General features: G+C 34.8%; 1 protein-coding gene across 2 annotated transcripts in view; it reads right to left on the bottom strand.

Annotated features, from left to right (window-relative positions):
• Positions 1-859: 859 nt before the first annotated feature.
• LOC106140763 (putative uncharacterized protein DDB_G0282133) overlaps positions 860-14,257 on the bottom strand; it is a 71,093-nt gene continuing 57,695 nt past the window's right edge. For both annotated transcript variants that reach the window (XM_013342399.2, XM_060951998.1), the window contains exons 5-11: positions 11,650-11,917; positions 11,135-11,251; positions 10,598-10,677; positions 9,797-9,902; positions 7,564-7,707; positions 7,066-7,147; positions 860-6,868 (exon numbers count right to left, since the gene is read on the bottom strand). In XM_013342399.2, the coding sequence (XP_013197853.1) occupies positions 2,322-6,868; positions 7,066-7,147; positions 7,564-7,707; positions 9,797-9,902; positions 10,598-10,677; positions 11,135-11,251; positions 11,650-11,917 (5,344 nt within the window). In that variant the 3' untranslated portion in view covers positions 860-2,321. The remainder of the gene's footprint in view (positions 6,869-7,065; positions 7,148-7,563; positions 7,708-9,796; positions 9,903-10,597; positions 10,678-11,134; positions 11,252-11,649; positions 11,918-14,257) is intronic.

Genomic DNA, 14,257 nt, shown 5'->3' with positions numbered 1-14,257 from the left:
TACTGATGTCGCAATAAATGCATTCATTGATCCTCTTCAGTCATTGAATATTGTAATACTTTGCAGTAGTCTAGGTTGGCAGGTACCTATATTATTTTAGAGTCGCTATGGTTGAAGGGTTAAGGTTAATAAAGCGAAAGAAAATCGCAAACTATAAAATTATTTTGAGAAAGAAAAATGTTTTTATTTAAAACAACGTGAATTTAGAATCAAACATTCTTCTTCCTCTTCTTGACTAAACTCGTATAACCTGGTTACATCCTGGGTTGGGTGAGATAGGCTGCCATATTTGACCTCCGCAACCTTTGCAGTGGAACCTAATCCTTTTTAGATAATCGTTACACATCCAGTTGCTTGAATGCGCAGGTTTCGTTAGAAATCAAGCATTCGTCAAGCTATAAATGAAATTTTAAAGAAGGTACAATACCGAAGCAGAAAACAAAATATGGCTCCATTAAATAGCGCCTCAGGTCGAGGGGTAGCCGGTGACATCGCGATGTCGCGTGTTCGAATCCATTCGTTCTTCCTAAGATTATGATCAATAGTACTGGAATTCCCTCCCCGCGTCTCTTTTCGCCGATACATACAACTTGGGGATTTTCAGGGCAAAAGTGAAAAGGCACTATTTGTTGTTGTTGTTTCAAATAGTGCCTTTTCGAATGATAGATGATATGAAGATGAGTTTTTCAAATCTCTCTCTCGATTCCCGATTGTATTCCACTGACTGAGTCAAATGTGTGATTGACAACAACTTATTTTAGGAATTTTTGATGTTCTAGTTGATTTTTTTTAGTTAGTCTTCTTTTACGATATAAATGGTATGGTAACTTTGTATAAGTTTCTAAAATAAAACAGTAAGTCATTTTAAAGTCTTTATTTATTACCAAAACTACCTTTATCAAGGTAGAATATTAGTAATTCCTATAGTACTACATGCTCCACAAATAATTTTTTGTTACAGAGTAAAAGTAATCTGTCAGAGTGACATTTTGTAACGCTGTCCTTTTCTTTAAAACGGTAATGATAGAGACAACAACATACAATTGCCGACAGAATATAATAGTTTATGTAAATATGGATGTTAAACACTGACAAGACTACATAAATGTAGAAAATTTTAAAGCACAATTGAACTTGAGTATGGTATGCATTAGATTAGCAAGGATTTTAATCGTAAATTTTCCGTACGTAGGTACCTAGTCTTGTCAGTGCATTTACAATATATGAATACTTTATTCATTATATTTTTTTTTAATTATGTCTTATCAGCATTATATGAAAAAAAATCCAATTATTCCTCCTGGCTTTAGTCCCGGTTGCATCCTCACCTCTCTGGAGAAGACCCCAGGGTATGCCTTTGTCCTAGATTGCGTGAGTCAGGTTTTTACAAAGCGACTCCGATTTGACCTCCGCAACCGCAGATAAATTTAACCCGTATTGGATTCGTGGATGAAAAAGAAACAACTGTGCACTTCAAAAATAAGGAACAGCGTATAAAAATATTGTTAATACATTTCACCAGATATTACACTAGGTAATAGGATTAGGAATTTATTTTTTTGATTTTTCGTATAAATTATGTCCTATTGACATTTATTAACAAAAAATCAAAAATATAACGTCAAAACTTAAACTAACAGTCTTAACGGTTACGTAATTAATTCCGAAATAAGTACAGAAAAATACTAAGTACAAAAATACTCGTTTTACTGAATTACTAAATATTACGAGGTGCGAAATGGGATTGAAATCAATTATGCGTAAAAAATAGACTAACTAAATGTTAGATATTAAAAAAGGTCATATTAGGTATACAAACTATGAAAACTAATTTAATCAGGTATTTAAACAAACCAAATGGGATCATTACGATATTAGTATATAAATAATACTAACTTTTCTACTTTTTGGTGTTAGTAATTACACAACGAAATCTTAAAATTAAAAATAAATAAAGATCTGATTGCACATAAAACTGAAAAAAAGCATTTTTTTTTTTAATTTAAAATATAGCCAAAACAACACGAAAAGAGAATATTTTGAATCCTAGTATAAATATTTTTGCATGGCACTAATGAATATAAAAAATAAGGCTTAAGCATTGGAAAGATTTATATACAGTGACATTTTTTTAATTGTGCGTATACATAATCATCTTGTACATACTATGGCACAAGATATCAATCTCAAAGAGTTTGACGAGTTATTTACAAGATAAACAAAATACTCATAAACTACGATTATCTAATACTAAAGGGATTATAAAAGTTGAGTACAAAAACAGACGGATATTTAAATGCAGTGAGTAAAATCACTTAAGCTCATTGAAATTTATGGACAACTTGCTTGACCCAACTACCCTTCGGATCAGTTTCATTCTCGACAATTTCATTGACATTTTTGGCGGGAATGTTGTCTTTATCGACTGCACAACTTGTTGTATTCTTAACATCTTTCATTGCGTTCTCATTAACATTCCTTTCAAATGTAGCTACTTTCGTTGTGATAGATTTCTGTCTTGCTATTGGTGTAGGCTTTTTTATACTGACACTGGGTTTTACTATATGACTTTTGGACATTTGCTCGATTTCCATTCGCCTTTCTAAAACCGATTTCGTCATAACTTTCGGCTGTTCTATCGACGATCGTTTTATTTCGTTCGTCGTTTTTATTTTTCGTGTCGCCGAATCAAGACTTGCTCTTTCAAATCCCATCCTTTTTAAATGTATACTTCCAGCTTTTATTTTTTCTGTTTCATTTCCATCTTCAGCTGCTGCAATTTTCGTATCATTTGTTTCAGATATTACTGGTTTTTCTTTTACAGATTCTGATTTCATCAATGGCTGCTTATGATTCACATTTTTCTTAATAGTCTTTACGTTTACTGATTCAGGTTTAACATCTGCTTTATTTAAATTATTTTTATTAAGTACATAAGTTTTTGCTTGGAAGGATGCTGATGAGGGTATATTAGTAATTTTAGGTTTGACAGGAACGGGTGGAGCAACTTTAGATTTAACTTTCTCAGCATTCAATTCTGCTGCAGTATTATTCATAAAGTTAGTTTTGGATGTTTTTACTAAAACTCTCGTGTGTAAGCTAGTACTTTGACTAAAACTAATTGTAGTACTAACGTTTTGAGATTTAAATGAAGACGAGCGTTTGGTGCTATCCACACGTGAAATAGATTTGTTAACCGTTTTTTCACCACTAGACTCTGTTCTCATCTCTTCAGACTCTTCTTGATCGGAATAAACAGCTGAATCTCTAAACACATCTTCATCTGTTACCTGTTCTATTTTTTCGAAAGACTTTTCATAGAAACTTTCATCTGAGTTGGTATTGGTAATTGCTGATTCTTCATAATCATTTCGATATGATTTACTTTGATTCTCCAAATACGTACCTTCACTAGATGATGTAACAAACGAAGAATTAGAAAATAAACTGTCTGGCCTCACGGCGTTTTTATTAATCAGAACATTGACGTTCTGTAAAGTCGATTTTTCTTTTAATAAAGTAGTTGGATCGAGATAATCTGATTGTGCTATTCTAGCTCCTAAATGTTTACTTCCTTGCATATAAATAGGTAATTTGTTTAAACTTTGGTAGGAACTATTATTCGATTTTGAAGGTGAAGACGTACTAGATACATTGGAAGTTAAACTTATACTCTTTTCATATATAACGCGTGATTTACCGTCCTTTTCATTTATATTATCACAACTGTAAGATAAGGCATCCAGATTATTTTTCTCATGTTGACTATCGGTTAGTGTCGTTTGTTCGAATACGCTTTTACTCAACAATTCACTGTTAATTAAATTCACATATGTCGATGTTGTCGGGCTTCCTTCTGTTGATGTAATTACTACCTTGATTTCACTTTTAAGAGGTATATTTTGTGAATCTTCTGGAACACAACTAGGTTTTATTTCATTCTTATTATCATCTGAATGCTCGTCACCAATGATACTTCTAAATCTCTGTAATAGGTTTTTAGAGTAATTTTTGGGATTTAGAGCAGATTTCTTTTCATTACTTGGACTTTTGACATCAGATTTTCCACTGTCAGGACTACTTTGATCATTGGCGTTTTCAGTATCATCATTGTTTTTATTACGACCTTTGAATCTACTGAGAACATTTTTCAATGACAAAATATTTCCAGTTGGCTTATATATTTTATGCTCTGGATGAAATATTTCTATATCAGGAGGATTATCTTCATTTTGATCTGTAGGCAATATTTCACATGAAGATGTCGTTGAAATATTAAGGTTTGGCTGGGATACTGTTAGTAAATTTTCATTTTTGTTCTTGTCAAGATTTATCTTTTCAAAATTGTTTTTGTAACAGCGGTCAATTTCTTCCTCCAATTCTAAAGTAGATTGGCTAACATTCTTGGCATATTCATTATCACTATTTTTAGAGTCCCTTTTAAATTTAAGAATATCCCCTTCACTCATATAATTTTCAACATCATCATAACTGATTTCACTCTTATCTGATGCAATTGTAAATGGTCTGTCAGTGCTCATGACCTTCCCATCTCTGTTTAGATATGTTTTACTATTGCTGTTAGGTTTACATTTAAATGAACTCAAATTATTATCTTCTTGATTGGTAGTAATAACTTGGAAACTTCGTGGCAGTGAACCAGACTTTCTGTCACGTGATACAGTGAAGTGTTCTTTTTGTCGACTAAGCCAAATTTCTGGAGTATTAGGACTTTGCTGACTAGCAGTCATGGGTAAATATTCACTTGCTAGAGTATCAGATTCATCTTTGTTTCTTCGAAGTTCCAAAAGTGTGTCATACATGTTATCTTTTTCTGTCTTAGGTGGTCCTTTGTTCTCCATATGTTCATAATTGTCACACTTATTTAGTTTAGCAGGTTTTTCAGGTGATATTGGAACATCATATATACTTTCTGCGTCTCTATTTCTATTGATTTGGTCAAATGATAAGTACACATAGTCGGAATCTGGACCTGGAGTTCTAGTTTCAGCAAAAATCTGGTCTTTGTTAGGTGGAGACGGCAATCTTCGTGGTCTAGCAAGATGTGTATGATGGTGTTGAATTAGTTTACTTTTATTATTCAAAGTATGTAAATTTTCTGTTTCTTTGCCATCACATCTCAAAGTTTCGTAAATGTGATCATCATCAAGTTGTTCCGGTTCGACCATAGTCAGCGATTCAGTTGTGTTAGTACAATCTACATCACAACTTTGATCACAATCTATGTTTTCCGATGTCTGCCGCCCATATTTAGGCTTCAGTTTAAGCGATTCACCATTCTTTTGTAATATAGCTTGTTCTGGGTTAGAATGGGATTTTAATAATCTCTGATGTCTTCTTTGGGCAGTGTTTCTGAGTTGTTGCTTTTTCAATAATCTTTGAAATTCCCTATTTTGCAATAATAACTGTGATATTATTTGTTCAAGTGGTTTTTCAGCTTCGTCTTCATGAATCTCTTCATTAAGTTCTCCTTCGTTCGTTTTTTCCTCGGTTTCTGAACCTTCGTTTATTACTTTTTGTTTATTCATATACTTCCCTTTTTCTAACTCATTTTTCTTGAAAGAATCTGTCTTTTCTATTAACCTTTTGTAAGTTTCCTCATCTATATCTTCATCTTTGCTAATTGTTGCTGGAACTTCTAATCTTTTAGTTACATCGTTGGGCTTATCAATGTTGAGGCTATCATTTGATTCCGATATATGAAGAATATTTTCAGTAGACACATCAGTAGAAAAGTCAGCGTAAAACTTTGCAGTAGTATCAGAACCGAGTCGTAGTCCTTTAGCTCTGTTTTTCTTTAATTTTGATATTTTCTTTGGTACATTTTTCGTGTTGTACATTCTTATTTCTAAATTAGGTTTTTTTGTGTTGTCTAGCTCTGAATCGGTGATTTGAACTCCATCGCTACTCCTATTTTTCTTACTAATTTTATTTGATCCGCAATTCCTACATTCAAATTCAATTTTTTCACAACCACGTCCATCATTTCTTTCACTGTCACTATCTAAAGATTTTTTCGATGCCCCTGTATTTTGTGGGAGTCCCGGTTCAGATTTTCTTCTCCAAGTTCCAATTTTAGACAATTTAGACCTCTGAGGATCATCTCTCGACTTCGACCGTGTCATTTCTTTGTGTTTGTCACCTTCATTACACCGAGACTTTCTTGAATGTAATGTATTAGTAGAATCAGTCACAACAATGTTCTCTTTGATTTTAGCGCATTTAAGACACGTTTTAGGAATATTTCTAATATTTGTTAAAGAATTATTGTCCGTCAAGTCGTCTGTCCCCTTTGGTCCTTCTGTATAACCGACAATATTATCTGAAGAATGGTACCCACGAGTTTTGGTAAGAGAATTTGTAAATTCTTTACCAAAACTTTCTTCGGAAGATTTAAAATCGGAACATTTACAGCTTGAGAGTTTCCTTTCGAGATGTTCGGCACTCCCCGAATCAATGTAATGAAGTAATCTGTCACATTCAGGACATTTTTCGCCGGAAATTTCATTATCACCTCTACAACTGCAGCCCTCTTTTTTAACTTTATCTTTTGCAGTTTCTGCTTCACAATCAGAACAGAGATCTACGTAACAATTTTCACAGGTGTAATCTATACCCTTCTCGGCTGAAAACTGTGCACAATCACAATCTTGACTGATTTCGGATCTAGAATTAGGAACTGTGTATTTTCTGTTGACCTTCTTCAACCTGCCTCTGATGCCATTTTCGAAACTTTTTCTTCTTTCTCTGTCTAGTTTACGCTTTTCCAAATATTCTGGCGCTGATAACTGCTTCCTCATGGATGCTTGGGTGATGAGGTTATGCGATTTCTCTGCTAGCATGTCATCTGTAAAACAACAAAATTGCAGCAATTAAATTACTAACTCAGTTAACTTCATCTTGGTGATACGGTTTAATTTTGATGTTGCAATTAACTGCAATATACCTGTCATTTTAGTAAATGTAATTAATTTTAATCTGGAAACTGAAAATATTTATTTTAGGTATTATTATTTGAAAATATAAAAGATTTATTTGTCTCACCATCAGTTTTATTCTGTCCCAGTTCCATAACGAGCTGCCTGGCGTGTGATGGTATCACTGCTTGGTAATTTTCCAATATTACCTGTCACAAAAACCATTAGTACGTGATTAAATGGAAAAAAAAACTTTGCCATAATACGGGAAATTCATGTATTCATATTTTTAAAGCGAATAATTAGTTTTTTACTCTGTTGCTTCGATTTGGTATTTTTAAATTTTGTTTCAGCCACATAAATCGGAATAATACAAAACTTATTATTCCGAATTAAGCTCGTCATGATTCCTTAATTTTTTTCATGACTAGAAACAGATTTCTTCATATTCCTTTTTTTTCGTTTCATACTTTTCGAGCTGCTGTCATGTGCTTTGTTTAGGTGCTGCCAAAACAATTTATACTTAGCCTCCTGATAAATAAGGTCCATTCTCATTTGTTGGCAAACCTGGACCGCAGGACGAACAACGGCTACTTTCCCTCTTGTCAAAGCGACATGAACTTACCCGCTTGATCAATAAGGTCCACTCTCGTTTGTGCCTCGCAGACCTGGCCTGCAGTGTTAGTTGCGAGCGCGGCGCGTCCCACGGGATCACGTGGAACGATAGCGGCGCCCCGGCTATGGACTCCACCAGCATCATATTGTTACACTGGAAATTGTATCAATTCTGGGTCATTATTCTCTTCCTCACCATCGTTACTCTCAACTCTGTCTTCTCAGAGAGGAGTAAAAACGTGAAATAGGAATGGGGTGCCGTTTGGTTCCCGGTATTTTAGAATAGGGCTACGCCATCTCGTTTCGAGTAAGGCGACTAAGGGATACGCTTATAAATTTAGGATTCTTCGTTTAGGCGATGGGCTAGCAACCTGTCATTTGTGGTTCTAAAGTCATAGACGGGAGAGTTGTCCTGGCCTACAGAGTCAGAATAGCATATTCATATATTTAACTAATACTCCCACAGATTCACCCGGGTAGAGCGAAAAGTCCCGTTTATTTCTAATCCCGCGGGAATTTCAGGAAATCCCCTCTTATTGCACCCTATACCACATAAGGGGCGTAATGCCAAATTTCAAATGTAGACGCAAAGGGTTGTGCGTTGATATGTCAGTCAGAGTGCGTTACTCAAATAAATGAGAAAATCTGTCAGTCAGTGTCCTTTTTTAAAATTACACTGTATGTAGGTATGTTCAGGTGGAATCTTTGAACACAATTTTGAAATAGACATCTATACTAATATTATAAAGCTGAAGAGTTTGTTTGTTTGAACGCGCTAATCTCAGGAACTACTGGTTCGAATTGAAAAATTATTTTTGCGTTGAGTAGACCATTTATCGGGGAAGGCTTTAGGTTATACAATATCACGCTGAACTGTAAGAAGCAAAGAAATAATGGAAAATGTGAAAAAAAAAACGGGGAAAATTATTCATCCTTGAGAGCTTCAATGATACCCAAAATAACTATTCCACGCGAACGAAGTCGCGGGCACAGCTAGTTACTTATAAAAGGCTGATTAGTATTTGAGTTTCGATGCCTACAAGGGGGTTCTCTGCCTTTTCGACGAAAATCGTTTGGCAGATCATCACTTGCCAATCAACGTTTCGCAGAATTTTATTTCGCGGAATAATCATTTGCCAACTATATCACTTAATTTTGTTTCATTTCCCAACTTAACTATTGCCAACTGTACGTTTGGTCTGGCTTTTATAATGACACTTTTCACAAGGCCAACTTTCAAGTAGCGAACGTTTCAGTTAGAGTAATATTCATTTAATTTTATGTATTGTTTACCAAATAATATATTATTGTTTTTTTTTCCATAATTATGTTTCTACTGTAGCTAATATTCAAGTGCCCTGTGTAGTGAAACAAAAGCGATTCGGTTCTGGCACTTCGCCGGCCGCTACCGCGGCGCGCTCGCTTCGCTCGCTCGGCTCGTGCGTTGATGGTCGCAGTTCTAACCTAACCTAACCGATTTCTTTCGATTTCACCTCAACTACGTTAATAAAGGAAACCGTTGCCAACGAGGGGGAAATAGAAAATATATTAACAGGTGCCCCACCAGAACCTAAGAAAAAAAAAATACTCAGACAAAGACGAAAGAATCAACAGAATTCTTGAACACAAATCTTCATATTCACATGAAAATTATTAATGTGCATTGCTGCAAATTTAAAGTGTTAATTTTTTTTTGTAATTCTTTAATAAAAATTGCATGTCGAAATTAGTTTATTTTATATCATAATATAAATGTACGAAAAAGGTACTGTTATACAGACGAAACGTTATTCGTCTAAAAGTTGTCTGGCCTAGTGAAGGATTTGATAAATGATAAGTGCCCGAAACGTGTTCTGTCATTATAATAATGAGCTTAACAATAATTCTACCAAATGAAACGTTATCATACAAAAATTTGACAATCGTTAGTTGTCAAAGTGAAAATCAGGCGAACCGTTGGTTGGCAAGTGATAATCCGCTAAACAATTTTCGGCGAGAAGGCAGGATACCCTACAAGGGATTTTCGTGTGCACATAATTGCGGCGACATCTCTTACGTCACACGCCAGCAGCCAATCCCAGCAAAGAATGCCACGAACTCAGCCAATAGCTCATCAATTGCTCATCAATTCAATTGTTCCCAAACTTCAGTGATTCCCAAAATAACTATTCCTTGCGGACGAAGTTGCGGGCATAGCGAGTCTTCAATATTCAGTTGACCGACTAAGAATTTTGCAAACTCACCATGATGTGTGTCTTGTAAGCCAGAATGCCGTCTTCTCTGTTCTTGGTGACGAGCAGCATTTTGTCGAAGAGGAAGGCGTGACGCATCGCCTTCGCGCCGAATACTCTGCGAAAGATAATGAAGTAGTACAAAATTGCAAACGCCAAAACAATTATCAAATCCAACAGAATATTAAAGTACCATAAACTTCTGTATTAGAGGCACCTTCACTGTTTGCGCCAATTAGATATCTGTGCGCAATCTCCATAGAGAAAATAAATTCCCGCCTTTTTTTGAACGCGAACCGAATACAATTCTTTTTATCGAGTCCAGAGTTTTATTTCGTCTCGTATAAATCAGGACTAGTTGTCCTCATCAACCACGTTTTAAACAATCTTTAAAAAAACTGTCTAAAAGATTGCACGTACTCTGTTACGAATTTGAAATACCTATTAGTGAGCGTTATTAAATTTGTACGAGATTCCTTAATTAATTAACGAGTAAGCCTCTGATAACGTTTTGGTATATAATTGGTGTTTTATGTTGGCCTCTGTGGCGCAGCGGTAGAACGTTTGTCTGTGACACCGGAGGTCCCGGGTTCGAATCCCGGCCAGGGCATGATGAGAAAAGAACTTTTTCTGATTGGCCTGGGTATTGGATGTTTATCTATAATGTATTTATTATAAATAGAGTTAGTATCTCGTAACTAAAGTCTCGAACTTACTTCGAGGCTTACTCAATATATGCAATTTGTCCCGTATATAGGTATTTAATTATTTATTTTTCTTAACAAACATGATGTAACCTAAAGAGTCTTTTACCTAAATGTCCCTTCGGCACACAACTCTCCGTAGGTGGTCAAATCAGGTCCATTCCAGCCGTAGAGCAGAGACTGGATCTCCTGTAACACACAAAATAATAGTGTTTAATAATGTGCCGTGTGGTTCCTACCAATACAAAAAAGAATAGGACCACTCCACCTCTTTCCCATGGATATCGTAAAAGGCGACTAAGGGATGGGCTTACAAATTTGGGATTCTTTTTTAGGCGATGGGCTAGCAACCTATTTGAATCTCAATTCTATCATAAAGCCAAACAGCTAAGCGTGGCCCTTCAGTCTCTTCAAGACTGTTGGCTCTGTCTACCCTGCAAGGGATATAGACGTGGCTATATGTATGTATGTATAATTTTTATCTGTTATGATTTTCCGACGTTCTTCCTATAAGGAAATTCAGGGTCGGATTAAAAATGTCGCGAATGTAAGATGAGAGCCGCTTTGTGTATTTACCTGGTCTCTTTATATGAAAAAATGTACACAAAACACAAATTCAGTTACTTTTTTGTAATCATCTAGGTACCTGCACTCTAACGGCATGTTCGTGGCGTCTCTTCATGTCATCGATGTGTTGCGCGATGCCCGTCATCTTCAGTAAGGCGTACTCCGTCTCACGAGACGCACACTGCTTCACTACATTCTGAAATTTTGCATTAGTATCATTATTATCAAAAATAAATTGAAGTTTGGTTGGAGTAGTTTATTTTGTTGTTATCTTTTTAGGTGGATGACGTTAGTTACATTGAGATTTTGTTAAAGGTATTAATATTAATGACTGCTATTTAACGGTGTACTGCTACAAATTTATTTAAGCAACGGTTTAAGCTTTAAGACCTAAATCCATTAAAAATAAAATATTTCTTTATATTTGTGTTTTACCGTCCATGACGTTTTTTTAAATACGCTGCTTGGTTCAAAATTCCCTTGCGCTATCCGGATCTGACGCTAAAGAATCTTTCATTTTATAGAAAGACTGTATAGCCATTTCAGTAAGTAGAAAAAATAATGATTTCAATGATTCTACTAAACATAATTTACCTGCAATAACAGATGATACTTCAGAATCCTTTGCACGGGCTTTAGCAAATACGATGCAAGTGGTAATGGATGACATAACGCCAGTTGTTTCTCCCTGAACTCCCTTGCGCTGTCCGGATCTGATGCCAAAGCGGCCAATCTTTTCATCGTACGAGGGTAGCCGGTACAATAAGAAGTGTAGACGGAGAAACCAGTGGTGTTGTTGACGAAACATCTAGCTATACAAGTAGCGTCTAGTCGACACGTGTTCAGTTCTTCGCAGAGTGACCTAAAACAGAAAATTTTGATGTTAAAATCTCTTTTTAATCTTATTTGGTGGGTAGGTTAAATAGATATTCTGCAACCTGAAATTTCGTGGTAAAGGATGGGAGTGTGCAACTGAAAGCTGATGAAATGCTTTGGTCGTAGATTAATCTCTAAATAAGTGTGCAACTGAAAGCCAGTGAAAGATTTTGTCATAGACGAATCTAACTAATCTAACCTAAATAAGAAGAAAGCTCATCGAATTAATTGTGCTATAAGCTTCTCAAAAATTGTGATAGTTACTTAAGAAGACGGAATAATACAAGACTAATTTTTGCCGATATCTGTAAGAACTATACGTTAATATGTTGTTATAAATAGAATATTTAGATAAGAATATTTCACATACATTAGAATAAAATAACTTATCCTAAGCTAAATATACAAATGGCCCCCTTTTTTCATTATGCAATATATTCCATACTTGTTCCATACTGTTTTTATCGCGCGAAAAATATCGCTGTTCTGTTTTTTAATACGACGTGAAACAGGATAGCGATAGTTTTTCAAGCAATAAAATCGGAGGCAGACAACCGCTAGAACATTTCATGAAGAGAGAATTGTACTAAGCACAATACGACTATTGTGCTATGTAAATGTGTTTTTAATAATAAATTATGTTTAATTCATATTAGTGTTGTATAATTAAACTGCAAAGATTTAATATTTATTACCATTATTTTAATTTACATTTCAACACTTCGTATAGCACAGGAAACTGCCCATAAAGCCGTAACTAAAACTAACGTGTTTTGTAATAATATCAAAGAGACCGCTAAATGAGGCATTAGGCGTGAAGTCGTTAGTACTTCGCCCTACATTGCAGAATTGGGTAATGATGCAAGATATTAACTTATTCGTTTATTACATTTGAGGAAACAGTTTGGTTCTATTAGAGATAACCACAGTATGACAAAGAAGGCAAAAAGTTATGATTACTTTATTAATTACCCACGTAATGTACTTGCTCAAAATTTACTGCCGAATGAGCTTGATTTCATTTCATGGCTAATTGTATGAACCTACAAAAGCAAAACTAATATCTTAATTGCAATTTTCTTAATATAAGAAACAGGAATCTGACTGATTGACTTTGAATTTGAAATTTGGCATGCAAGTTCTATATGTGACCCGTGAAACTTGTGGAATTTCGGTAAATGCCTACAGCATTGGAAATTAACTGACTTGTAAATAACAATGAAATATTTTTTGTACGTGAATTGTAATAAGGCCAGTTCTATGCCTTCTATTCAGCTTTATAACGACATTATTGTTATTCCAATGAAAGCTTTAAAAAAAAACGATTACATTTTATCAAGGAAATGTAAATACAAACTCGTGTGTTAAACATAAAATCAAAATTCAATGTTAGAATGACATCATAACCTTATCACCTTCAGTTATCTTACAAACGTAAACACGGAACAACTTTAACGGAATACGGCCTTGTCAGTTTGGTAATATTTTAACCATAAAGTATTGATGGACAAGATAATGCATACTACAATACAGTACAAACACTGTATTGCACTACGGAAATCGATTACAGATTTAACGAAAATTTAGAAAAACAAATAGCATAAGTAAACTAAGATTGTTCTATAGTAAAGGCTCATTTAATCACATTTTGATTTATTACACAAAAAATTCTTAAAAGGGTTTTATTAAATATTATTTCAAGTTTCCACTTAGGTTTCAAGCGACGCGTTCGAGTCTATATTTACCGCCGACCACAAATTTAGATCAAGTTTCACTGCTATCCGAACTAGATACCTCTTCGTAAACCACTCGAGAACACCGCGCGTACGCATAAAACGCTTGCTATTTTACAACTTGGACTTCTGTTGTGAAATCTATTGGGGTTTTCCGCAAGGATGTTTACTGAACCCGTTGAAATTTCTTTTACTTTTATTAAGATATTTAGATTTTTTGTTATTTTCCGACAAAATAAAAAAGGACTTTGTAGATGATATACAAGGCATATTGACACGGCCTCAGTAACTTTACTGACGCCGTGTCAACATGCCCTGCCTTAGAAATTTCTAAAGTAAAAAGGTAAAAATTCTAAGGCAAGAAATAATAAAACGTAAGATCTCAATTTCAACATTAAGCCATACAGCTAAATGTGGTCTTTCAGTCTTTTCAAGGCTGTTCTACTACCCCACAAGGGACATGGACGTGACTATATGTACTCATTTGTATGTAAGCTTTTAGTGTTGCAATTATTCAAAATACCTAGTTATGAAATTTTCGATGGACATGTAATACATAATACAGAATTGAAGTATGGACGAGATAACAACAG

This window comes from Amyelois transitella, chromosome 27, assembly GCF_032362555.1.
Source record: "Amyelois transitella isolate CPQ chromosome 27, ilAmyTran1.1, whole genome shotgun sequence".
In the NCBI taxonomy this organism is placed as follows: domain Eukaryota; kingdom Metazoa; phylum Arthropoda; class Insecta; order Lepidoptera; family Pyralidae; genus Amyelois; species Amyelois transitella.
Note: the sequence above shows the minus strand (reverse complement) of the source record. Positions and strands in the feature narration are given on the sequence as shown.